This window comes from Pelophylax lessonae, assembly GCF_965119305.1.
Source record: "Pelophylax lessonae genome assembly, chromosome: 2".
NCBI classification, from domain to species: domain Eukaryota; kingdom Metazoa; phylum Chordata; class Amphibia; order Anura; family Ranidae; genus Pelophylax; species Pelophylax lessonae.
The window spans coordinates 680,859,799-680,886,190 of NC_138769.1; the positions used below are offsets into that span (position 1 = coordinate 680,859,799).

Genomic DNA, 26,392 nt, shown 5'->3' on the forward strand with positions numbered 1-26,392 from the left:
TACAGAACAGGGGGGCGGGGCGTGGACCTAGTGTGAAGGAGCCGCAGTCAGGAGCAGGGGGCGGGACGCGCGCGTGACGTCACACCCCCTACTCGCGGCCGGACAGGACACCGGCGGCGTGTGAGAAGGGAGCCGCGAGCCGCAATGAGGAAGGTGAGCGGTCAGGGCGGAAGCTGACATTGTTCGGCTCAAAATTATTCGGCCTTTTGATTTATTCGGCCGAACACCGAAAGTGCTATTTTCTCTATTTTCGGCCGAATATTCGGTGCATCCCTACTAACAAGGGTTCTACTAATAGGAGGAGAGAGCAGAGTGACCGAGATAAGCCCATCAGTTGCTTCTCCTTTTACTGTCCTGTCATAGGCTGGGGGAGGGACAAGACCTGTAAATGTTTTTAACCTCCCACAGAGAACAAAATCAGACAGACCCCTGCTGTGTGGCAGAGCTGTATAGCTCTCTAGACTGGCTGGACAGAAATTGAAATACATTGGAAGGTAAAGTAGCTCCCTGATATGTATTTATCTCCCCTATTTAACTTTTTGCCTGGAGTTCAGCTTTAATGGCTGGAAATCGGCCCTTACATTAAGTTCTCACATGCCAGGTGAAAGTGAAATCTTACATTCCAGGTAAATAAAAAAAACAAAAAACAAAAAAACACAATTAAATCAAGTTATGTATTAAGTTATGTATTGCTACATAAAGTTCCATATATCTGAATCCGTCTTGATTTTATCTTTTTGTAATGCTGTACATAGCAGCACCTAGAGGACACAGGGACACAAAATGAGATTGGAGGAGAAGCGGTTTAACCTTAAGCTGCGTAGGGGGTTTTTCACTGTCAGGGCGATAAGGATGTGGAACACTCTTCCACAATTGGTGGTGTCAGCGGGGAGTATTAGAAGACTCTTGGACGAGCATCCTAGAGAACACAACATGCAGGGATATGGGAAAGGATTATGGACACACACTGACACACACACGTGCATGCACGCAATTACACAGCTTGAACTGGATGGACTATTGTCTTTATTCAGCCTTACCTACTATGTAACTATGGGGTTTATTAACTAAAACCAGAGAGGGCAAAAATAGTCACAATTCTGCGGAAAAACCAATCCACTTCCAGGTTTTATTGCTAAAGCTTAATTAATCAAGCTGAGGTTAGAAGCTGATTGGTTTCTCTGCAGAATTGTGACTAATTTTGCCCTCTCTAGCTTTAGTAAATAAACCCCATTGTAACATAGATACATAGTGGGTAAGGTTGAATAAAAACAATAGTCCATCCAGTTCAAGCTGTGTAGATGTGTGTGTGTGTCAGTGTAGATAATCTTTCCCATACCCCTGTATGTTGTGTTCTTTAGGATGCACGTCCAAATAAACCCCCATGTAAGGGCGGCCATACACGTTTCAAATCTCTTTGAGATGCAAACTATTAATGGGCAGACTGAATGTACCAAGTTGATCAACTTGGATATAACCAGCCTGCCTATTCTCTTACGATCATCGCTAGTGGCTGCTATAGCCACTAGTGATAATCACTGCGTTCCGGGGGGGGGGGGGGGGGGTGCAATTGAACGGGGATTACCCTGTCTGTTGATGGGGCAATTGTGCAAATTTCTTTCCTGCAACCTGTGCAGGAAAGAAATTTGCACTGTGTATGGCCTGCCTTAGTCAGTCAGGGTGCTATTGCTTTGCATAGGGCTGCCAGTCGACAGCTCAAACTTACTTACAGTAGCAAAGGTGGTCACACATGGCTGAATTTTTGGATTGGTCATTTCAAAATATGAGCTGTGGTTGGCCTGCTGACACCATCCAGCTTGACGATCTTCAGCTGAAATATTGAAGGAGCCGGGTGGCAAAAAAAAAGTAGTCCAAACAATGGCTGCATCCAATGAGTCAGAATACATGCGACAGCAGGCGATTCATCCATTCGGGCTGTTTAGCGTGGATGGGGAATCAATGGATTTTGCAGGCTGAACAGAAGAAGAGATCTTTATGGGTATGGCCTTATGAGTATGCTGCCTCTCAATGTCCATTCACAAGCTACAGGCAAGTCAGTGACTAATCTATGTTGCTTAACAGCTGTAGAAAAGAGTGAGGTCACTGATATGGATTTACACATCAGCTGACCGGTAAAGTAATTTGGGTTATGTATTCACCATTTTCCCTGGAAATCAGTCCAAAGAGAAGGCAGGGCAGTGACACTGAGACTGAACATTTATTGGTGGTGTTACCTTCCTAACCACTTGAAGACCAGGCTTTTTCTTACACTTTTTGTTCACATGTAACAATCAGATTTTTTGCTAGAAAATTATTTAGAACCTCCAAACATTATATATTTTTTAAAAAAAAAAAACATAGGCCCTAGAGAATACATTGGTGGGTTTTGCATTTTTTTTTTTTTTTTTTATGTTCCACAATTTTTTAGGTAAATACTTTTTTGAATTTTAATGCAAAAAAACCCAAAACATAACCACATTTTTTTGTAAAATATAAAAGATGATGTTACGCCAAGTAAATGGATACCAAAAATGTCACACTTTAAAATTGCGCACGCTTGTGCAACGGCAATAAACTGCATACATTTTACTATACATAGATGTCGCTTTAAAAGCCTTTGCAGGTTACCACTTTAGATTTATAGAGGAGGTCTGGTGCTAGAATTACTGCCCAAGACCCTTCGTTCGGGGTGATACCTCACATGTATGGGACGATCACTGTTTGCGTGCATGTGGGACCGACACACACGGTGGCCTTTGCGCACAGGGGCACTTTTTTTTTTTTTCAATTATAAATTTTTTTGTATTTTTACATTGATGCTTTTAATTTGATTTTTTTTATCACTTTTATTGCTGTGACAAGGAATGTAAACATGCTTGTGATAGCAATATGCATATGACGGGTACTCTTTATGGAAGGATCTGGGGCTAATGAAGACCCCAAATCCCACTGCACTTAAAAAAGCGTTTAAAACACCAAGATCTGGGTTTTTTTTGTTTTTTATTTTTTAAATGGTGCCCATGTCATTGGTTCGGGGTTACCATAGCGGAGACCCGATCAAAGCCGATCTTGGCTTTGTATGGATGTCTGACGGATGCGCCTGCTGGTAACTAGTCTCAATAGGACAGGCGAGCCTGAGCAAGCCATGGAAGGCAGCTTGTAATAGTTAGCTGCTCCGATTGCTATTACAAGAGTGACCGCTGGCTGTAAAAAAACGGTACCTGCAGCTGCACAACCACTTGAACAATGACGTACCAGGTACGAGACTGGTCGGCAAGTGGATTCTGTGCAGCCATATATCACAGCACAGGCTGGTGGATCAAATGAGTAGTTTATCATCTTTAGCCCTCGTTCATATTGGAGGCAGGTTTGAAATCTGAACACGCACGATTTACAAACCGCATTTGATTGCAAGTTCGGGGGTGATTTGAAAGACATCTTTGTGGGTTCATGCACAGATGTCTATTGAAATCAACCCTGAAGTCGCCAAAAGTAGTGCAGAAACTACTTTTGGAAATCGGTGTGGTGCCGCAAAGTCGGCGTTGCACTGATTCTGATGGTGCCGTTGCCGGCAATAGGCTGCGATTAGGCATGTGATTTGACATGTCAAATCACCCCGATGTGAACAGGGGCTATAAAGACTTGATAACCAGAGCCCCTGCATGCATGTTTTATCTGTGTTTAGTTCACATCCCAGAAGCTGCATAGCCAAAATAGAACCCTAAAGAGCATAAAAAAAAGACAAGGGGTTCTAATTCTTCTCTTCTCTTTCCAAGAAACAGAAAAAAAAAAGTTTTGGCTGGACATACCCCTTTAAATTAGAGGCAGGAGCTGCTTTTAATATACAGCATTCTCCCTTCTGTCTCTGTCATTCTCCAGTTTCCATGTGATCGGGGTCACTGGGTTTGTCTAGTAAAGTGAGAGGCGTGCTGAGCTTGCAGCTCCAGTCGGTCGGAGAATATAGGCTCTGTGTGTATATTCTAACTAAAAATACTCCCAGAAGGGCTGTAAAGAGACCAGGATTACAATTAACGTGGGCTACAATAAATCCTTTTTTCATTTTTAATGTCAGAGAACACAGCATTTAGGTTAAGTCCTGGTTCACACACATGCGATGCGGGAACCCTGCGAACCCACTGCAGGTTCCTACATCGCACTCAACATGCAGGCAGTTCACACTGCCATATGCGAATCGCTGGGGGTGACAGTAAAAGTTAACAACCCAGATCAGTTTGCATATTGTAGTGCGAACTGTCAGTTCGGACATGAATCGGATTGCATAGGTGTGAACACCCATGCGATCCGATTCTGGTGCGGACCCAAAAGAGAATCCTGTGTGAGTTTGGCTCCGAATGCGATACAAATTCAGCCATACAATCTGTATGGCTGAATTCGCATCGCATGTGGTTTGCAGAGCAGTACGCTGCAAATCACATGCAATGACTATCTGTCGCATCTGTGTGAACCAGCACTCAACATCAGATCGATATTTTAAAGAATCACTTTGTAATGCTTTATGCTTGTTAAAATGTATTTTTAAATAAAGCTGTGTTAAGTACCTGTCTTTGTCCTTCTATTTGCTGCATGTAGTTCTACTACATTGCACAGTGCAACCAATCTTACACTTTTACTAAGTGTAAGAGTGAGCAGAGTGATGACCTCCTCAGTTTGGTGTTGCACTTTCCTTGTCCACTTAGCATGCTCAAAGGGCGGTTGTTTGGCCAAGCTGTACTGCTTCAGTAATGTGGAGATTGGGACCCAGATATGCTAATTGATAGGGGTGCTGGCTGACTTGTACATATGATGTATTCTATGTAATACATTACATGGCCACAACACCTAAAGGGGAACCTCAGCCAACCCCCCCATTTTTTTTTTTTTGCCCCACTTACCTGATGTTGGTATCTGCACATTGCAGATACTCACCCATCCAGTGGATCCAGCTTTGACCCATTGAGATCATGCCCGGGCACAACTCTGTCCCGCGTCGTCATGTCAGCGAGAGGCCCACCGGCTCTTCCGGTTTCAGTGGGTGGGCCTCTCGGTGATGCACCGATAGGTCTGCCCTTTCCTCCTGTTCTTCAATGAAAGGCTATGCCTCCTGGGATATGTGATGTACGTATCCCGGGAAGCACAGCGGCAGCGCGCGTCATTCGCCCAAGGCAAGTGACATGAATGGGTAGGCGGGGCGGACTTTCAATTAAAAAAGTAGACAAAAGAAAAAGCCAAATTCCTGCAGAGGGGTGGAGAGGGGGTACCTCCCTATGGAGGGTAAATGTCCGCTTTAAATGAGCTTGTTGGTCATCTAATTCCAAAACCATGGGCACTGATATGGAATTGTGGCCCCCTTTGTGGCTACAACAGCCTCCACTCTTTTGGGAAGGCTCCTTTCACAAGACTTTGGAGTGTGTCTCTGGGAGTTTGTGCCCATTCAACCAAAAGAACATTTGTGAGGCCAGGTAATGATGTTGGGTGAGAGAACCTGGATCGTAACCATCATCATTCTGGTTCATCCCAAATGTGTTAAGTTGAATATGAGGATCTTTGCAGCCCACTTAAGTTCCTCAATACCAGATTCCTCCATGTCCAAGACCATGTCTTTAATGTGCGGGCTTTGAGTATCGGGGTACAGTCAAGCTGGAACAGAAACGGGCCTTCCACAAAGTTTACAGCAAGGTTGGAAGTGCACAATTGTCTAAGATGTCTTTGTATGTTGTAGTTTTAACAGTACTCTTCACTTGAAATCCCCAAACTCAATAATTAGCAGAGTAGTCTTTATTGTGGGCAGTTTGGCAGATTAAAAAGGATTTTGATTTTCATTTATGAAGTGGAATTCCTGCGGGTAATCTCCTCTGTTACCGATTGACAGGGATGTCAGACTCCGAACCCCAAAACTAAAGCATGGCTGACAACACTTAATGGCTGTTAAAAACTTTGTTTCTGTGTATAGTCTGTGTTAATATTTGCTGTATGTATGCATTCATGGGAATCTTTATTTGCTTCATTAGTTAAAGAAATGTTATTTCTGACTTGTAAGCGCTGTACGGTACTTGTGTGTTGATTTTTTTTTTTTAGCTCACAGCACCTCTACCAGACAGGATCTGTCCAATTAAAACCAATACCCTCTCTGCAGTCACAAAAGGTTCACTTTTATCCTCAATAGAAGAAACACATTTCCGTTTTTAAAAAGGAAAGCCACCAAAACAAATTCAAAAAATGATGCATGTTAAACGATAGCAAAATGTAAAATCTGCTTTTTCAAAAAAATACAGACACTCCTTTTGGCCTGATTCCTGAGACTTGGGTGCTTAGGGAAAGTAATGATATTTACAAAGGATAGGGTATACCCCTTCCCATTACGAGTGTGCTTCATTTGTTTGCTAGTGTCCCAGAAGGATGAACGTTTTACCTTCATCTCTTTTTCTTGTAAAGACTTGTGTTTTTATTAGAAATTTTTGTCATCTTCTCTAATTGGGCTAGCCTGGAAAAGACCTTCGGGCACAGGATTCCACATGGGGCTCTTTACAGGTTTTGTTCTGGTTAGGTTAGATGTGAAGCGCCTCTGGCATTGCCTCTTTGCTTGCCCTGAATTTGAAGACTCACCAGTGAGTAGGCTGTTTGGGCCAAGAACTGGAAGCTCCCTCATTTTTATTGGTTGCTAGGTGCCATTATTTCCCATTTGTCATGATAGTGTTTAACACCATGGAACTGAGTGATGATCCCACTGGTTGAGTATCCTGCCCACTCGCCCTGTACTTTAGTTCCCAACATACAATGTTGAAGCCTCTCCCTGCTGTTTCTCCTGTTGCCACATGGAGCTCTGTTTTTTTTGTTAATTTCTAATGCCCGCCTAGAGTAAATTCAGTCACCTTCAGCCGTCTTGACCCTCTGGTGACTGACCCAAACCAGCTACTAGCTGTCAAGGTTTGGTGAGTACTTGAGACATTGCCTCTTACCCTGAGCCTGTGCGCTGCTTAACTGTTTTGTCCTGTGTGCCCCAGCTCACTTTCTACTAACAAATTGGAGCTGGTTGCAGGTCTACTGATGTCTGCATCTTGGAGTTATGATGTTCTCTACTGTTAAGTCTCTCCCTTTGAAGTTTGTTGAAGTCCTTCTTAACTCTTTGAAGTGTAGCTGGGTCCTCTGCCCTCTCATCCTTGTCGGATGAGCGTACATCTGATGAGTCAGTCTACTGTTATTACTCCCAGGTAAAAAGACAGCGTTTTGTCCATAATTGATGTGATGCACACCACCCTTTAAACTAGAGGATCAGTTTACTGCATCTTCCAGTGGTGTTTTCGGCCTTAGGTCATATAGGACCCCTTAGGAACCAAGGTCTTTCTCTTTGCATCTGCTTTTCTAACTGTTTCTATATGAAGATTGGAAGTGCCGTAATAGGTTGGTTGGGATTGCAGAGCCCGCTGCAAAGTTGTCTCCATCTCTGACTGTCATTTCATCACTTCCTCAACTTTAGCAATATGACCCTCCAAGCTTGGCTCCCCATCCAGCCATAAAGTCTGGCACTCCAAGTCTGCCAAATCCTCAGTTGAACCTTCCTTGGCATGTAGGTGTGTTTTTTACTTTTCAGGGTGAGGAGATGTCTGTTGACCTTTACAGACGCTTGGGCATATTGCAGTACATATGCTTGGGCCCGGGAAGTAGTGTCCCAGGGCTTCAAAAAAAGTTTTATTCCCTTGCCCCCTCCCCTCAAACCTTCCTGTGTCTCCTCAGAGTAAAAGGCTCTTCCGGGCCATATCCACATGGTGTCATAGCTCCAGTCTTTGCTGTGGAGCGGTTTCAATGATTTTACTCCAAGCTGTTCACTGTTCCCAAACCTGTCCTGGACCTGAAAGTCTTGAATGTCTTTATTTGGATCTACAAATTCTGGATGTAATCGACCAGATCTGTAATATGTGCTTGCAGCATATGGACCCCGTCCTAGACACCTCTCAGGCCAGAGTGCTCCATTGCCAGGAGAAGCTTCAGACTCTCCAATCTCAGATTCAAACTCTTCGCTCCAGAAGCCACCTGACTCTTCATTTTTACATGGGAGATGGGAGCTGATGACAGGTTCCTTTGTGGCAGTTCCTGGTGCCTAATTTTATTCCATCCTCTGCAAAGAAAAATTCTGTCTCTGTGCGACAATCCGTTTGGTGAAACGCGTCAGCGTCCGGCATTGTGTATCAAGCTCCCATGCAACAGGCGACAATTGAGTTCCCAGCAAAGGTTCCATATTTTTTCGCTCCCCAGGCTGTTCCCCGTAGAGGCGTCCGGCCGTCAGGCTACACAGGAAGTGACGACCGGGAGGAAAATCCTCTGACCCGGAAGTCAACCACCACTGGCCGCTGGCTAAACCGCATGGAGGGGAAGAACGCCGACGGGTAAGAGCGCCAGCTCTATGGGATCTAGGGAACCGTGCCGCCTTATACCTTTATTCATCTTCCTCCCCCGCTACATGACCAGGACATTGGCCTACCTAGACTGAAAAGGTAAAGATATGATCTATTGAGCCTGTGAACCAGGACGGTGAAACTTTTCCAATACCAACTACTTATCTCAGGTACACTGACTACCCACCCAAAATCTACTTTAAAATCTTTTCCAATATTAAGGACTGTCCTTACCTGATGATCTTATCGATAAGTCGCCACTTGTTCACAATACTTAATACCTCCCTAATTTTGGATAATCACTCACTGCAACCAACGACTCAATTTTGGACAAAAATGTTTATAATCTATTGAAAGTCATCGGACTGACAACTATTTACATCACCAATACCTTTTCAAGATTATCTACATCCTATTTCAGTTCACCAATTGGTTAAATTCAGCCAGGTCTTGTTTGACCCCAGGGTCCACAGGGGTATTATTGAGGTCCTCATATTATACCCAGCGCATCATCCAGCATACTGGGTATGCTGGTCTGCGCAGGGGTATAATTTTTTTGAGTATATGGTATATTTTCATATGCATGGGTGCCTAATTGTTGATTTTATTTTATTTTTTGTGTGTCAGTGTCACCATGGTTCACTACCCAAGTGTTTGTTTTCTGTCTTGAAATCAATTTTTATGGCATACGTGCCAAATAAATTTACTATTTTTATTCAAACTCGTGTATGGTGCCCTTAGTTGGTTGTTGGGATACAGAGTAACAGGGTACATCTGTATTCTCTTGGTCTCCCGACCTCCTGTTTTTTGTTTTGACAGAGTGCTCCATTGCCAGGAGAAGCTTCAGACTCTCCAATCTCAGATTCAAACTCTTCGCTCCAGAAGCCACCTGACTCTTCATTTTTACATGGGAGATGGGAGCTGATGACAGGTTCCTTTGTGGCAGTTCCTGGTGCCTAATTTTATTCCATCCTCTGCAAAGAAAAATTCTCTCTGTGCGACAAATCAGTCTTTGGGCAGGCCGGTTTGGTTACCAAGGAACATGGCTCTGGAGTTGGGGAAATCTTTTCTTACCATCCTTTAGAAGGGGGGAGCTTGGCAAGGAGACTTGGTCATCAAAGGAATCTCCTGATATTGCAGCCCTCCATTTTGCAGCTTCATACCATTAGACTGTCGTCCCTTTAGCATTGGACCCACCTGTTGGATAGCCATCTTATCTGGATTCAGCTGAACAACTTTGCAGTGGTGTAGATCAATCATCAGGGAGGAACCAGAAGTCTCGCTCTGGCAAGAGAGGTAGAGCGGATCTTGTTCTGCTTAAAACTGCACGATCAAGCCTTGTGAGCTCTGAACATTCGAGACATAGACCGATTTCCTCAGCCAGCAGCATCTTGACGTTGGAGAGTAATTTTTATACCTGGAGGTGTTTTTTTTTTTTCTTTATAAGTGATCACATATCTCTGTTCTCAGCTGCAGAAGGAGCTATGAGAGGTGGAGGTAAAGAAACATCAGTACACTGAATCTCACAGTAAATGGCTGTGCAGGGGGACAGTCAGTACAAGTCTGATCTTTGAAGGACATGCAGGCTGTTCTCCCAGCACAGCCAGAAAACTGACCATGCTGAGATTAATGTGCCTAGCGTAGTCCGTTTGAATTAGGAGAGAAGATGGACTGGTGGGATCACCAATATTTCACACAAAGGAAATTATACAAAGAGAACAGAATACTTTTTAACACAAGTACATGGCACAACAGACACATGTCAGGAATATGAAATGTTGGAGTAACCTATTCTCTAACAGCATGGCTGTTGAAACCCAGCTTCCAAGGGACAGGGGCATCTCAAAATCTGTGACTAGAAAGTCTGCTTCCCTCAATTTCAACCATGGACATGAAAGTCTTACTTTATTTGTTGTTCATCTCTGGGCTTTTACTGCATAAGTTTCTCCTTTTCTGCAGTTCAGCCTGCACCAGCATCTGGCCCTCGGCACCATCAATGGCCAAGTCTCTGCTTTTTTCATTCTGTTTAAGAAAGTGCTGAGACAAGATCCTATGGGCACCCAAGGCGAGGATGCCAAAGTGCTTCCCCACTGTTAAAATCAGCACTACAAAAACATAACACTAATTTACTGCCATGAAAAAAGCTAAGGGAAAGGGAAAAATAATAAGCTTTAACTGAAATTTAACTACATATTTTGGGGTTAAACATAAAACAAATATACAAATTTCATTCTTTAAATGTGTCCCTTTTTTATAATCATGTATTTGGTACAAAGCAATTTTCTAAATGTGCTGCCAGATACATGAATGAATGCTACTTTTAAAACATTTACACGAAAACAATTAAAAATAAGAAAAAAAAATGCTAAGGGAATAAAGGTTTAAAGAAAATATGAATCGGAGTTCACTAAGGGCAAACATTTTTTATTTTTTTTTTAACTTCACACATAATTACAGTAATTTACAAATCAAAGCTACAGTAGTAGCCTTTACTTATGAATGAATGCAGAGCAGGATTGGAGCTGTTAAACTGATTGAACTAAGTGGCAAAAATCAGACAGGACAGTTGTATAGAAATCGATCGGTAGATTAACTTCTGTACAACTACCCTGCCCATATATGGATCAAAATCCATCTGGTTAAGCATGGACCGACTGAAGATATTCTCTGCGTTTCGCCTTAACCAGAACATTGTTCTCCTGTCACTCTGTCCAGCTCCGCTTTATCAAAAAGAAAATTACCCTCCATTGTCTGAATTTGGTTTGGTCTGTCCGATTCGATCTCTCAGCTTATGCGTCTATTAGACTTCTCGCTTCCACCAGACAGACCATTGTTCAATCCTCCTGTAGGTGGCAGCATAACCTGAATGCTTAAAGCGGTTGTACCCCCCCCCCCCCCCCCCCAAAAAAAAAAAAAAATTTGGCAGGACAATGGCATAATGTGCTAGTATGCATCGCACTAGCACATTATGAAATACTTAGTACGAAGCCCCGACACGGTCACCCGGACACCGCTGAGGGAGCAGACATGTACCCTCGGCGTCTATTCCGGGTTCGGCGGCTCCAGCGCTGTGAGTGGCTGGAGCCGTGATGACGTCACTCCCGCGCATGCGCACGGGAGTTCACTTTCTGGCAAGGAGCTCTGAAGGTCTGGCAAGATACGCCGGACCTTCAGAGCGCATGCGCCGCTGTTGTCAGCGGCTGCATGCAGGGTGAATATCTCCTAAACCGTGTCGGTTTAGACAATATTAATTGTACCTACAGGTAAGCCTTATTATAGGCTTACCTGTAGGTAAAAGTTAAACTACCTATTTAAGACTTCTGGGGCCCTTCAATGGGCTCCAAAAAAAAAAGGATTTTCAAGTGAGCACAAAAAATCCTCTTTCTCAATTGGCATCCCCTACCGGCAGGCACATCTCATGAATAGCTCCTGACAATCACAGATAATTGTTACCTAAAAAATGCAAAACATTTAAAGACTTAATGAATTACAAGAATCACACTGGGCTTAATTAAGTAGTGCATGCTGCAATGCATATCTAGAGTGATGAATTGGACATTTTCTTTGACCAGCAGCACTAAGCAGAAATCTGATTGGTTACCATGGGTAACTGTTATTAACACAGTCAATGGTTAAAGCAACCCTGTCAAGCTACCAAAAAAATTAAAAAATATTAATAAAAAGATGAAAGTGCCCTGCAATAAAAGGTATGGTGGTCAATGTGTCTTACCTCCCTTTTGTTCCTGCACTGCAACCTCCGTCAGTCTTATTCAACACTTCAGGAGTGTGATATGCCTGTGTCCCCCTCTGCACATTGTAGTTCCATCCTCTGGCCTCTAGGAGTGACGTAGGTGTCTGAGTATGAAAGCAGAGCATTAGATGGGGAACACAGGAATCAGAAACTCCTAGAAGTAAGGTAGTAAAATAACTTTTAAACAAAAAATGCCTGACCTCTCTAGCTGCATGTACTGTAAAGCAGAAAATACACGGATAGACCAGCCTCTGTTGAACATACAGCTGCATACACTTACCGAAAGTTGGCCTGTTCCTGCTGAACCGGCCAACTTTCTATAGGTGTGTACCCAGCTTTAAGCAATGTAGCCTCAAATAATCACAGTAAGGGATCATGCACAAGGACATGACTAGTTCAGGGCTTGACAAATCTTCTCTGAATCTAGGAGCCAGCTAAAAAAAAATTAAAGCAGAACTCCACCCAAAAGTGGATTTTCCGCTTTAAGTACTCCTGACCCCCTGACATGGCACATTTGGCAGGCAATTTTTTTGGGGGAAGCGGGGACCTAATTTTGACAGGTACCTGCTCCCACTTGCAAGCAGAAGTTCCCCTCTCCCTCCCTGAAATATTTTGGGACATGTAACAGCTCTCAGAAGATTGCCTGGCCATTCAGGACATGCGGTACGCAACTGGCTGTGAAGCCGCAAGGTGTCAGTTGGGTGCCTGCACTAGTAATGCCGGCGCCGCGGAGAGGGAGAGGAGCGAGGCTTTGGGCGGCCACATTGCTGGACCGTGGGACAGGTGAGTGTGTGTTAGAAGTCAACAACTACACTTTTTGTAGCTGATGACTTTTATTAAACACAGAAACGGCTGGAGCTCCGCTTTGAGAGACCGTTTTTATTTAACTAACAAAGCTTATAGGTGGAACATGTAACATGTTTCTAAAGGTGAACTTATCCTTGAACCCTTTCACAGCCAGAGCAGGTTTTTGCGTGTTTTACAAATCATTGTAGGCCTGAAGATTACATAAAACCCCCAAACATTGTATATGGTCTTAATACAGACACCCTAGAGAATAAAATAGTGGTAGTTCCAATTTCACACGATATTAACGCAAATTATCAAATTTTTTGGTAAAATATAAAAGAGGTGGTTGCACCGAGTATATAGATACCCAACATGTCAAACCTTAAATTTGCGTGCACCCCGTGAAATGGCGACAACCTTCAATACAAGATTATTTTCCAAAGGCATCTCTTTAAAAGCCCCCTATTGGTCATGAGCTTAGCGTTACAAAGGAGGTCTGGTGCTAGCATTATCGCTCTCATTCCGGCGTGCGCGGCGATATGTAATGTGTATCGCAATCAACGTTTTCAGGCGTAGACGCCGGGCGGCGTGCGTTTACGTTTGTACCTGCATGTTTCCACCTGTCTCCACTGAATGTAATGCAATGCACTTTGTGCTGCATTACATTCTTTCCTGGCCTTGATGGCCGGGGAAACTGTCAACGGGGACCCGGAAGTGACGTCACACGTCACTTCCAGGTCAACAAGAAGGGAAGGAGACTTGTGGGCTCCCCGATGGCCAATAATGCTCAAATTTATGTTACACTGCCAGATATTATAAACAGTCCTGGGCTACTGGTCATACAATGCTTTGTTAGTAGAGCTCACGGGTGCTTGATCCACAGTCACTCTTCTGAGAAAGATGATCTGCACAACCAGATGTTGCTCTAAAAATCTTGCATTTTCAAAAACCAGTGTGCAAATGCAGATTCAGTCACTTGATGCCTTTCAGCCTACAAGGCCTTAGTCATAACTACAGTGTATCTTATTGTAGTTATGATTAAGGCCTTGTAGGCTGAAACGCGTCAACTGATCTGCGTTTGCACACTGTGGTTTTTGAATAAAAAGCAAGATTTTTAGAGCAGCATCTGATTGTGTGGATCATCTTTATGGACTGCCAGATATGGCAATCATGTACTGGAGCCCTAAACGCTCTAAAGTCAGGTTTCAGTCGGTTTCCTAAGCTTACAACACCAGCTATTTGTTTGTTTGCTGTCAGTGATCTGGCCAAGATGTAGCCCCTATAGAAAGTAAAGAGGAAAGGAGCTGTGATTTCAGTGCCCCGGTTGTGATATTTAATGGATGAATTTCTCCACAGTACCGAAGGCTACAGAGGTGAATGTGGGCTTGTTTTAGAGTGTTTCTCTAAATGCTTGTTCAGAATATGTAAATACTTTCATGCGCATAGTCTCGGGGCACAAGTTCACTTTAATGTATATCTAAAACCCACATTTTTTTGGGGCTTTTGATAGACTGTGGAAGTGCTTTTGTTGCAGTTTGTGACTCTGCTGGAGAGCTTCACTCTTTTTGTTCTTAGGACCATCATCATGAGGATAGGACAAAAATACAAAACATTTACAGTCATCACTGGAACAGGAACAGAGGAGAAATCTTCTGAAATGGACACATGTACTGGTGACACTGTCCTAAAGGAAATTTCCCTTCACTTTGAAGAGATTTTCTCTAACTTCCTGTTGTATCTCTGGGACAGGAAGTGAATCGATAGGGCAAAAAAAAAAAAAAAAAAGCTGACAGCTGTTTTAATCCTGTAATACTGTATCCAAAGCTAAAAAATAATTTTAGCTTAGATTTATTTTCAGGAAGGACTGATACAGACAGGAATTTATTCTTAGTGAATGCTTTAGTAGATCAGCTCATTTGCATCTAATCAACCCTCTAAGTTTTAGAAAAAGATACTATTGCTATAACAGTTAATGAGTTTTTCTTTAGGAATTTCCTTATCGGTGGTGTACATGAAAATGTGAGATGAAAACAAGGGCTTGGATAGTTGTCCACTGGCAGCATAGAGCTCAGGAAGGCATATATCTGGAATCTGCTGAATCTGGCTCTGTTTTATTTTTTTTCTTCTTTGTAGACCTGGAGGTTATGGGGGCTGCTTGTTTAAGGAAATGTCTCAAGTTTTCTTCTCTCTTTCAGTTTGGCCAAACCAATGATGTGGTTACCCTCGTTAACCGATTGGTGGAAGAGTACAGCACGTCCGGCCGCCTGGATAACATCACAAGAGTTATGAGTCTCCACCCACAATATCTGGAATCATTCCTCCGCACGCAGTTCTATATGCTACGTATGGATGGACCCCTGCCTTATCATTACAGACACTACATTGCTATCATGGCAAGTATTTTTATTTTCCATTTCTTACAGATTTATTTGCTTTATTAAAATATTCATTTTTACATCCTTAAATAAAGCTGCATCTTGTAAAATGATTTTTTTAATTTTTAGTTGCTGTATAGTAAATAAAACACGCTGCACGGTAACAATAAACTATTTAAAGCCCTTAACCCTTTAAAAAAGCTAACTTATTTATTTAACTTCCTGTTGACTATGTAACTCCTATGTCCATAAACATTATATTACCAAAAGTATTGGGACGCCTGCCTTTACACACAGATGAACTTTAATGGCATCCCAGTCTTAGTCCCTAGGGTTCAATATTGAGTTGGCCCACTCTTTGCAGCTATAACAGCTTCAACTCTTCTGGGAACGCTGTCCACAAGGTTTAGGAGTGTGTCTATGGGAATGTTTGACCATTCTTCCAGAAGCGCATTTGTGAGATCAGGCACTGATGTTGGAGAGAAGGCTTGGCTCACAGTCTGCGCTCTAACTCATCCTGAAGGTGCTCTGTCCGGTTGAGGTCAGGACAGTCAAATTCCTCCATCCAAAACGTACTCATCCATGTCTTTATAGACCTTGCTTTGTGCACTGGTCCAAATCATTTAGTGGAGGGGGGTTATGATGTGGGGTTGTTTTTCAGGGGTTGGGCTTGGCCCCTTAGTTCCAGTGAAGGGAACTCTTAAGGCGTCAGCATACCAAGACATTTTGGACAATTTCATGCTCCCAACTTTGTGGGAAGAGTTTGGGGATGGCCCCTTCCTGTTCCAACATGACTGCACACCAGTGCACAAAGCAAGGTCCATAAAGACATGGATGAGTGAGTTTGGGGTGGAGGAACTTGACTGGCCGGCACAGAGTACTGACCTCAACCTGATAGAACACCTTTGGGATGAATTAGAGCACAATCGGGTTGAGGTCAGGCCAATCAAGTGCCTCCACTCCAAAATCACTCATCCATGTCTTTATGGACCTTGCTTTGTGCACTGGTGTGCAGTCATGTTGGAACAGGAAGGAGCCATCCCCAAACTGTTCCCACAAAGTTGGGAGCATGAAATTGTCCAAAATGGTTTGGTATGCTGACACCTTAAGAGTTCCCTTCACTGGAACTAAGGGACCAGGCCCAACCCCTGAAAAGTAACCCCACACCATAATCCCCCCTCCACCAAATGATTTGGACTCCTCGCTCATCTCTCCAGTTTTCCCTCTCATCTCTCCGGTTCCTCTTTCATCTCTCTCATCCCTCCAGTTTCTCTCTCCTTTCTCCAATTTTCCCTATCCTCTCCCCAGTTTCCTCTCTCTCATCTCCCCAGTTTCCTCTCTCTCATCTCCCCAGTTTCCTCTCTCTCATCTCTCGTTTCCTCTCTCTCATCTCTCGTTTCCTCTCTCTCATCTCTCGTTTCCTCTCTCTCATCTCCCCAGTTTCCTCTCTCTCATCTCCCCAGTTTCCTCTCTCTCATCTCCCCAGTTTCCTCTCTCTCATCTCCCCAGTTTCCTCTCTCTCATCTCCCCAGTTTCCTCTCTCTCATCTCCCCAGTTTCCTCTCTTTCATCTCCCCAGTTTCCTCTCTCTCATCTCTCGTTTCCTCTCTCTCATCTCTCGTTTCCTCTCTCTCATCTCTCGTTTCCTCTCTCTCATCTCTCGTTTCCTCTCTCTCATCTCTCCAGTTTCCTCTCTCTCATCTCTCCAGTTTCCTCTCTCTCATCTCTCCAGTTTCCTCTCTCTCATCTCTCCAGTTTCCTCTCTCTCATCTCTCCAGTTTCCTCTCTCTCATCTCTCCAGTTTCCTCTCTCTCATCTCTCCAGTTTCCTCTCTCTCATCTCTCCAGTTTCCTCTCTCTCATCTCTCCAGTTTCCTCTCTCTCATCTCTCCAGTTTCCTCTCTCTCATCTCTCCAGTTTCCTCTCTCATCTCTCCAGTTTCCTCTCTCTCATCTCTCGTTTCCTCTCTCTCATCTCTCGTTTCCTCTCTCTCATCTCTCGTTTCCTCTCTCTCATCTCTCGTTTCCTCTCTCTCATCTCCCGTTTCCTCTCTCTCATCTCCCCAGTTTCCTCTCTCTCATCTCCCCAGTTTCCTCTCTCTCATCTCCCCAGTTTCCTCTCGCTCATCTCCCCCGTTTCCTCTCTCTCATCTCTCCAGTTTCTTATCTCTCTTCCCAGTTCTCTCACAATCTATCTCATACCCCAGTTTCTTTCTCATCACTCCTGTTTCTCTCTCTGGTTCTTCCTTTCTCTCTTTTTCTACAAATATCTTGGTCGCTAGCACCTACCAGGTCTGACTCCTCCCACAGCCTAACCTACCCGCATGGGAACATACAACCAGTCCCTTGATTTGGGTTCTCTGTAAACATGAATCTCTGTTGCTCAGACTGATCATAGGTTTTGTAAAAAAAAAAAAAAGAAATCCTCTGACTTGAATGCGCTATTATGTATGCCTTATGTAAGCTTTGCATGATAACAAACAATCTTCATGGAAAGAGCACAAGTAGAGAAAGCTAAAGTCAGAGTTTCACAGCCTTTGAAACTGGTAGGGGGTAGTTAAGGGAAGAGTAGAAATAGTGATGACACAAGGCAGCTAGGCAATTTGCAGAGTTTTTTTTTTTTTTGTAAGAGACATTTGGATATTCTATTCCTTTGTTATATTTTTACAATTATTTATAAAATAACTGTGCTGGTGGAGTGTGGCACTGATAGATGACTTAAAGCACATTAGGAACACCAAGTTACAGATATAACTTCCTGTGCCGTAAGAGCCGCAATCAGAGACCTATGTAACGGAAGCAATGCGTTGTTGTCATTTAGCCTGTCTGCAGTGGGCACTGTAACTAATGTCTTGTAAAAATACAGTGATTGTTTTAAAAGTACTTTGAATGGTGGGTGTTGTGTGGTGTGATCACTGTTGTATCATTAGAATGCACATTTGTTGTCTTGTTTGTGAATTATATACACCGATCAGCCATAACTATATGACCTCTGATAAGTTTAAGTAAAAAGCATTGATTATCTCGTTCCAATGGCACCTGAAAATTTGGTATATATTAGGCATCTAGTAAACATGTCTTGCCTGAAGTTGATGTGTTGGAAGCAGAAAAAATGGGCATCGCAGTTCATTATGTATGGGGCTGTGTAGCCACAGACCAGTCAGGTTGCCCATGCTGACCCGTTCCTACAATGAGCATGTGAGCATCAGAACTGGACCCCGGAGTAATGGAAGAAGGTGACCTGGTCTGTTCAGGTTTTCTTTTAAATCATGTGGATGGCCGGGTGTGTGTGTCTCATACCTGGGGAAGAGAAGGCACCAGGATGCAATATGTGAAGAAGGTAAGCTGATGGAGGCAGTGTGATACTTTGGGCAATGTTCTGTTGGGAAACCTTGGGTCCAGCCATTCATCTGGATGTTCCTTTGGCATGTAATACCTATTTAAACAATTTTGCTGACCATGTATATCCCTTAATGGAAATATACTGCTCAAAAAAATTAAAGGAACACTTTTTATTCTGAGTACAGCATTAGGTTAATTAAACTCCTGGGATATTAATCTGGTCAATTAAGTAGCGGAGGGGGTTGTTAATCAGTTTTAGCTGCTTTGGTGTAATGAAATTAACAGGGGCACTAGATGGGCAACAATGAGACAACGCCCAAAACAGGAATGGTTTTACAGGTGGAGGCCACTGAAAATTTTCCCTACTCATTTTTTCTGACTACTCAAAAACGTTTCGGTTTTTACACTAGTGTTGCATTTGGCTATGTTCAGTGTCACTACTGGTAGCATGAGGCGATACCTGGACCCTATAGAGGTTGTACAGGCAGTCTAACTCTTCCAGGATGGCACATCTATAAGTGCCATTGCCAGAAGGTTTGCTGTGAATCCCAGCACAGTTACAAGAGCATGGCGGAGATTCCAGAAGACAGGCAGTTTCTCTAGTGGAGCTGGACGGGGCCATAGAAGGTCCTTAACCTATCAGCAGGACCGGTATCTGCTCCTTGGTGCACGGAGAAACAGGATGAGCACTGCCAGAGCCCTACAAAATGACCTCCAGCAGGCCACTGGTGTGAATGTTTCTGACCAAACAATCAGAAACAGACTTCATGAGGGTGGTCTGAGGGCTGAACATCCTCTAGTGGGCTCTGTGCTAACTGCCCAGCACCTTGGAGCTTCATTGGCATTTGCCATTGAACACCAGAATTGGCAGGTCTACCACTGACGCCCTGGGCTTTTCACAGATGCAGGTTCACCCTGAGCACATGTGACAGACGTGAAAGGGTCTGGAGAAGCCGTGGAGAACATTATGCTGCCTGTAACATCCTTCAGCACGACAAGTTTGGTGGTGGGTCAGTGATGGTCTGGGGAGGCATATCAATGGGGGGACGCACAGACATCTACAGGCTAGACAAGTGGGTCCTGGGTTTCTCCTGGTGCACGACAATGCCCAGCCTTATGTGGCCAGAGTATGCAGCCAGTTCCTGGAGAATGAGGGAATTGAGACCATTGAATGGCCCCCACGCTCGCCTGACCTAAATCCAATAGCACACCTCTGGGATATAATGTTTCGGTTCATCCGACTCCACCAGGTTGCATCTCAGACTGTTTAGGAGCTCAGTGATGCCCTGGTCCAAATCTGTGAGGAAATACCTCAGGACACCATCCATCTTCTCATTAGGAGCATGCCCCGACATTCTCAGGCATTCAGCCAAGCACGTGGGGGCCAAGGAAACTACTGAGTACCATTTTGAGTTGCTGCAATGAAATTTCAGCAAAATGGACTAGCCTGCTGCATAATTTTTTCATTTTGATTTTTGGGGTTGTCTTTGAATTCAGCCCTCTGTAGGTTGATCATTTTCATTTTCATCAAATGTGGCAACCTTTCGTTCCTAACACATTGCCCAGTCTATATCAGTATAGATATCCAGCATGATATTTTTCCCCATTGAAATTTGATGTTTTTCAAAGTGTTCCTTTAATTTTTTTAAGCAGTGTAGTATTACCTGATGGCAGTGGCCTCTTTTAGCAGGATAATGCACCCTGCCATACTGCAAAAAGGGTTCAAGAGTGAACACAAGTTCAAGGTTTTGACTTGGCCTCCAAATTCTCCAGATCTCAATCCAATCGAGCATTTGTGTGATGTGCTGGAAGAACAAGTCTGATCCAGTGTTAATTTTGGCAGCAAATTTCAATTTAGTTTTAGTCTTAGGACTAAAATGGCATTTTAGTTTTAGTCCCATTTTAGTCTTCTGCAAGTGTTTTAGTTTTAGTCGTATTTAGTCGACTAAAACTCCAGTATATTTTAGTCGACTAAAACGCCCTACATTTTAGTCGACTAAAACTCATTTTAGTCATCTATAATCAAATGGGTGTAGTTCAATTGTAATTTGTAATGCATTATTTAAACATTTCTCTACAATTTCCAAACTCATTATATACTACTGCTGGTCCTGGAGTGAAAAATCTAATATGTTATTATTTATGCTTTGAGCATGCACCAGTGTTAATTTTTGGCAGCAAATTTCGATTTAGTTTTAGTTATAGTCTTTTAACTAAAATGCCATTTTAGTTTTAGTCATATTTTAGTCTTAAGACTAAAATGCCATTTTAGTTTTAGTCGTATTTTAGTCACCTGAATTGTGTTAGTCGACGAAAACGTTTTAGTCGGTTTTAGTCGACGAAATTAACACTGGTCTGATCCATGGAGGCCCCAGCTCACAACTTACAGGACTTAAAGGATCTGCTACTCTTGCTTGGTGCCAGATACCACAGCATTCCTTCAGTGGTCTAATGGAGTTTATGCCTCTTCCAGTCAGGGCTTTTTTGGCAGCAAAAGGGGACCTACTCAATATTAGGTGAATGGTCATAAAGTTATAGCTGATTGGTGTATATTTACTTCAATAGTGAGAAGAGGGTGCCTTTTAATTTCACGTTCGTTATCATATGTTTGCATATCAATCTATAAAGTTTAACTGTCATGGTTGTATTTTTCCCTTGTAGGCTGCAGCGCGACATCAGTGTGTGTACTTGATAAATATGCATGTGGATGAGTTCTTGAACACGGGAGGATCACCAGAATGGCTGAACGGCTTAGAGTATGTGCCACAACGGCTGAAAAACCTTAACGAAATCAACAAACTTCTTGCACACAGGCCTTGGCTAATCACAAAAGAGCACATACAGGTGTGTGAACATGCCAGGGGGTCAGGCTTTCATATCTGCTACAATCTGCATGGAACAAAAGTGTGTAAAGTGTAACACATAGAAGTTGATTAAAGCTGAGCTGCAGGCAGATTTACAAAGTACAATCTTATTCAGATGTCTATTATTTAAGTGACGAATAAAAGTATAATTTTTTTGTAAATGCAAATAGTGTAAGTACCTGAATTTAGCTTGGGATCAGCCTCTTGCTATCTACTGTACAGCATAGCTCAGACTAGGTGTGAGAGAGGCATTGACTGGGAGCTAATCACCTGTGCTGCATGCAAATGTGTTGACAAGGAACATGCAGATAGGCGGAGAGAGCAGAGTGAGTAAGAGCTTTGTAAAGCAGCCCATAGATGAGTCAATTTTTTTTTTACGTTCAACCAGTGGGTTGAAAAAAAAAAAAATCTCAATTCTTCCATCCACATGTTTGATGTGGTTGGGGAAATCCCCGTAGAGCTATTGTATTCTGACAGCGGGGAAACTTCCAGACGTCAGAATTCACTGCTCAGTGCTGGTGGCCATAGCCAATCGACAGTACAACCATCTTGCCCATACACAGATCGAAATTCGGCTGGTCCCTGCTGAACTGGCCAAATTTCTGTTCATGTATGGCGGACGTAACTCTAGTGTGATCCTCTTGGCTGTGCTGTGAGATGAGGCAGGACTGGATAGACAGAACTACAAATCCTTTGTCAAGTAAAACCACCCCCTTATACAGGTATGCATTTTATCTGTGTGTTTAGTGGTTTGCTCAGAGGTCATCTGTAAGGCTCCATTCATACCATGGTGTTCCGGATCGCTAACAGAATCGCCATGATTCTGCCTGTGGTCTTGAATGGCCGCAAAACGTGGCATGTGCTTGCGATCCCCGTTACTTTCAGTGGCACCCGATCACGGCGATTGCCATCTGAATTGCAGTAAAAACAGAATCGGAATTGGGGTAGAATTGTGCTATTGAGAGTAATGGGGATCGCAAGCGCATCCTGCTTTTGGCGACGAATCGTGATCGCCGCGTTTCTGCCCACGATTCCGCCCACGATGCAGAACGGCATGGTGTGAACGGCGCCTAAAGCATAGCTCTGGGAATTGTACAAAATCTACCCTTACTCACCTTACCCCCTCCCCAGCCTTCTCTAGCGCTCACCTTCCCCCCCCCCCCCCCTTTATTGTACGTGGAGGAGGCAGAAGTGTGACTAACCAGGATCGCCTTAGAGATGAGGCTTTGTTGAGCAGGTTGCACCACTGGAGGGATCATGCAGGAGCAAGGAATAAGGTCAGCCTTACACCTTAATCCTAATTTGACCCTTTTTCCTTTGAAAGTTTGTAGAGCATTGTTTTTAGTTGCCCATAGCAGCTACCTTTATTTTTATTTTTTTTGCTTTTTATACCAATGATCAAGATTGTTCCAGATAAAAAAAGAGTAAGCTCAGCTGTCATCTGATTGGCCAGTTTTCTTTGTCCTACCTCATAAAATGTTTAGTTGTAATAGAATTGCTTCCCAAACCCTATTCTAGGCATACCTTGGTATCCATATCTTGGAGGACTAACAAGCCCAAAATAGCTGTTTACCTGTTCACACTAAATGCACTCCAGTGCGTTTTATTTCTAGTTCACACCAGTGCAGTCGCAGTGCAGAAAAAAGAGTAGGACATGCAGCATTTTTTTCTGCACAGAGCTGTACTGGAACACATCTGAGGGCCAGTTTATACCAAATGCAGTCCAGTGCATTTTTTTTTTTTCTTTGTCAAAAACACATGGACAGTACATTATTTAGTGCTGAAAAAAAAGAACATGTAGCATTTTTTCTGCACGGAACTGTACTGGAACGCAGCAAAATGCACCAAAAACACACCAGAACACACGGGATGTATCTAAATGCATCAAAAATGCACTGGAATGTATCCCATGAAAAAAGGCCCAGGAAACCTTGGGAAAAAAGAAAAAACGAGGAGAAAAACGCACTTGGAACGCACTGAAAAGGCATCAAAAACCCGCATGCATAAACACATGCGGAAGGAAATTTTTGTGGTGTGAACCGCCCCTAGGTTGTCTTTGGTGCAGATCTGCAATGAACAATTTTCATGGTTCTGCCCTATCTAAAAAGAAGACTTTGTTTGGGACCTGTGATACAACAACTTGGAGCATATTTCTTCCTTTGTTATTTGATTTATATATGACATGTATCTCAATGTAAATGCCAGAGTGGACTTACTGGGGTTTTTAAGGTTCCTATATTTACTTGAGACTCTACAACATAAAATATAAGCGTATTTATTCATATATTTTCAAATATGCACGAGTCAGTACTTATTCCATCAGAAGAAAATAATACAACAAATACTCATCTTTGGGGAGACTACCCCCTTAGCCAGGTAGCCCCTTACTCTGCACAGAATATATCTCAATTAGTGTAGGATCATTACTTTAGTTAAATATTCACAACAATCTCCTTTCTCAACGCATTTCACACATCAAGCTTCATCAGGAGAGCAATGTTATATTTTCGGTTGTGGAGTCTCGCGTAAAGTTAACTCCAATAGGTCCTCTTGGGCATTTACATTTGGATACTTTGTATAAAGAGGGTGGTGATTTTAATTCCTCTGGCAGCACTATAAAATTGGGATATATATGACATGTATTTACTCCAGTTTCATTCCATCTTTCACAGAAATTGGTGAAGACGGGAGAGAACAACTGGTCGCTGGCTGAGCTGGTGCATGCAGTGGTACTGCTGGCTCACTACCACGCATTGGCAAGTTTCGTGCTCGGCAGTGGCATCAACCTCGACAGAGGCCCCGATCCTCCTAATGGGCTCCACTTGGTGGTGAAAAACAAGCTTTGCGTTTGTGATTTTGCCAACGACAACAGTATAGAGAACACAAGCCTGACAAGTAACCGCACTGAGGTCAGTAGGGGAATTTGATGAGCTGTGTTTGCTTTCCTTATCACCAAATCGTTCTATTATATCTGCTGTCTTCCAAGAAACAATAGCAGGAAGGATGCCTTGTCTGTGCCATAAACAAAACTTGTAACATCAGCTTGGGGTATTCTGGATGTTTTATTTACTTTACATCAAGCAGAGAAGCTATTTAGGAAAATTTCTAGAGGCCGAGTATAAAAGTGTTTGAAGGCTGAGCCTCGCATGTTATGACCATATTTTAAAGTGTATGTGTGGGTAAAAAAACTATATATACAGTATCTCACAAAGGTAAGTACACCCCTCACATTTTTGTAAATATTTTATTATATCTTTTCATGTGACAACACTGAAGAAATGACACTTTGCTACAATGTAAAGTAGTGAGTGTACAGCTTGTATAACAGTGTAAATTTGCTGTCCCCTCAAAACAACTCAACACACAGCCATTAATGTCTAAACCGCTGGTAACAAAAGTGAGTACACCCCTAAGTGAAAATTTCCAAATTGGGCCCAATTAGCCATTTTCCCTCCCCGGTGTCATGTGACTCGTTAGTGTTACAAGGTCTCTGATGTGAATGTGGAGCAAGTGTGTTAAATTTGGTGTTATCGCTCTGACTCTCCCATACTGGTCACTGGAAGTTCAACATGGCACCTCATGGCAAAGAACGTGGAGAATCTGGAAAAAATTATTTTTGCTGTAAAGATAGCCTAGGTTATAAGAAGATTGCCAAGACCCTGAAACTGAGCTGCAGGATGATGGCCATGACCATACAGCGGTTTAACAGGATAGGTTCCACTCAGAACAGGCCACAGAAGTTAAGCGCACATGCTCAGCGTCCTATTCAGAGGTTGTTTTTGGGAAATATAGGTATGAGTGCTGCCAGTATTGCTGCAGAGGTTGAAGGGGTGGAGGGTCAGCCTGTCAGTGCTCAGACCATACGCCGCACACTGCATCAAATTGGTCTGCATGGCTGTCGTCCCAGAAGGAAGCCTCTTCTAAAGTTGATGCACAAGAAAGCCCACAAACAGTTTGCTGAAGACAAGCAGACTAAGGACATGGATTACTGGAACCATATCCTGTGGTCTGATGAGACCAAGATAAACTTATTTGATTCAGATGGTGTCAAGCATGCGTGGCGGCAACCAGGCGAGGAGTACAAAGACAAGTGTGTATTGCCTACAGTTAAGCATAGTGGTGGGAGTGTCATGGTTTGGGGCTACATGAGTGCTGCCGACACTGAGGAGCTACAGTTTGAGGGAACCATGAATGCCAACATGTACTGTGACATACTGAAGGAGAGCATGATCCCCTCCTTTCAGAGACTGGGTCACAGGGGCAGTATTCCAACATAACGACCACAAACACACCTCCAAGACGACCACTGCCTTGCTAAAGAAGCTGAGGGTAAAGGTGATGGAGTGGCCAAGCATGTCTCCAGACCTAAACCCTCTAAGCATCTGTGGGGCATCCTCAAACGGAAGGTGGAGGAGCGCAAGGTCTCTAACATCCACCAGCTCCGTGATGTCTTCATGGAGGAGTGGAAGAGGACTCCAGTGGCAACCTGTGAAGCTCTAGTGAACTCCATGCCCAAGAGGGTTAAGGCTGTGCTGGAAAATAATGGTGGCCACACAAAATATTGACACTTTGGGCCCAATTTGGACTTTGACTTAGGGGTGTACTCACTTTTGTTGCCAGCTGTTTAGACATTAATGGCTGTGCGTTGAGTTATTTTGAGGGGACAGCAAATGTACACTGTTATACAAGCTGTACACTCACTACTTTACATTGTAGCAAAGTCCATATCAGTATAGTATAGATATCCAGCCATCACTCCCATCAGACTCAACACTCGCCAGACAGCAGTATCAATGAACATATGTTTGCAGTGTCATTTAAAGCTTCCTCCAAGAGAAGGTGGATACACTTTTAGGTACCGTATCAAGCGCTGTAAATCTTTAT

The 26,392-nt window shown here is 43.3% G+C and overlaps 1 protein-coding gene across 1 annotated transcript in view; it reads left to right on the forward strand.

Annotated features, from left to right (window-relative positions):
• The window catches only part of SESN3 (sestrin 3), a 163,188-nt gene that overhangs the window by 97,936 nt on the left and 38,860 nt on the right, over window positions 1-26,392 (forward strand). Inside the window, exons 3-5 of the mRNA XM_082244564.1 lie at window positions 15,126-15,323; window positions 21,306-21,488; window positions 24,181-24,417. Coding sequence (XP_082100690.1) covers window positions 15,126-15,323; window positions 21,306-21,488; window positions 24,181-24,417 — 618 coding nt within the window. The remainder of the gene's footprint in view (window positions 1-15,125; window positions 15,324-21,305; window positions 21,489-24,180; window positions 24,418-26,392) is intronic.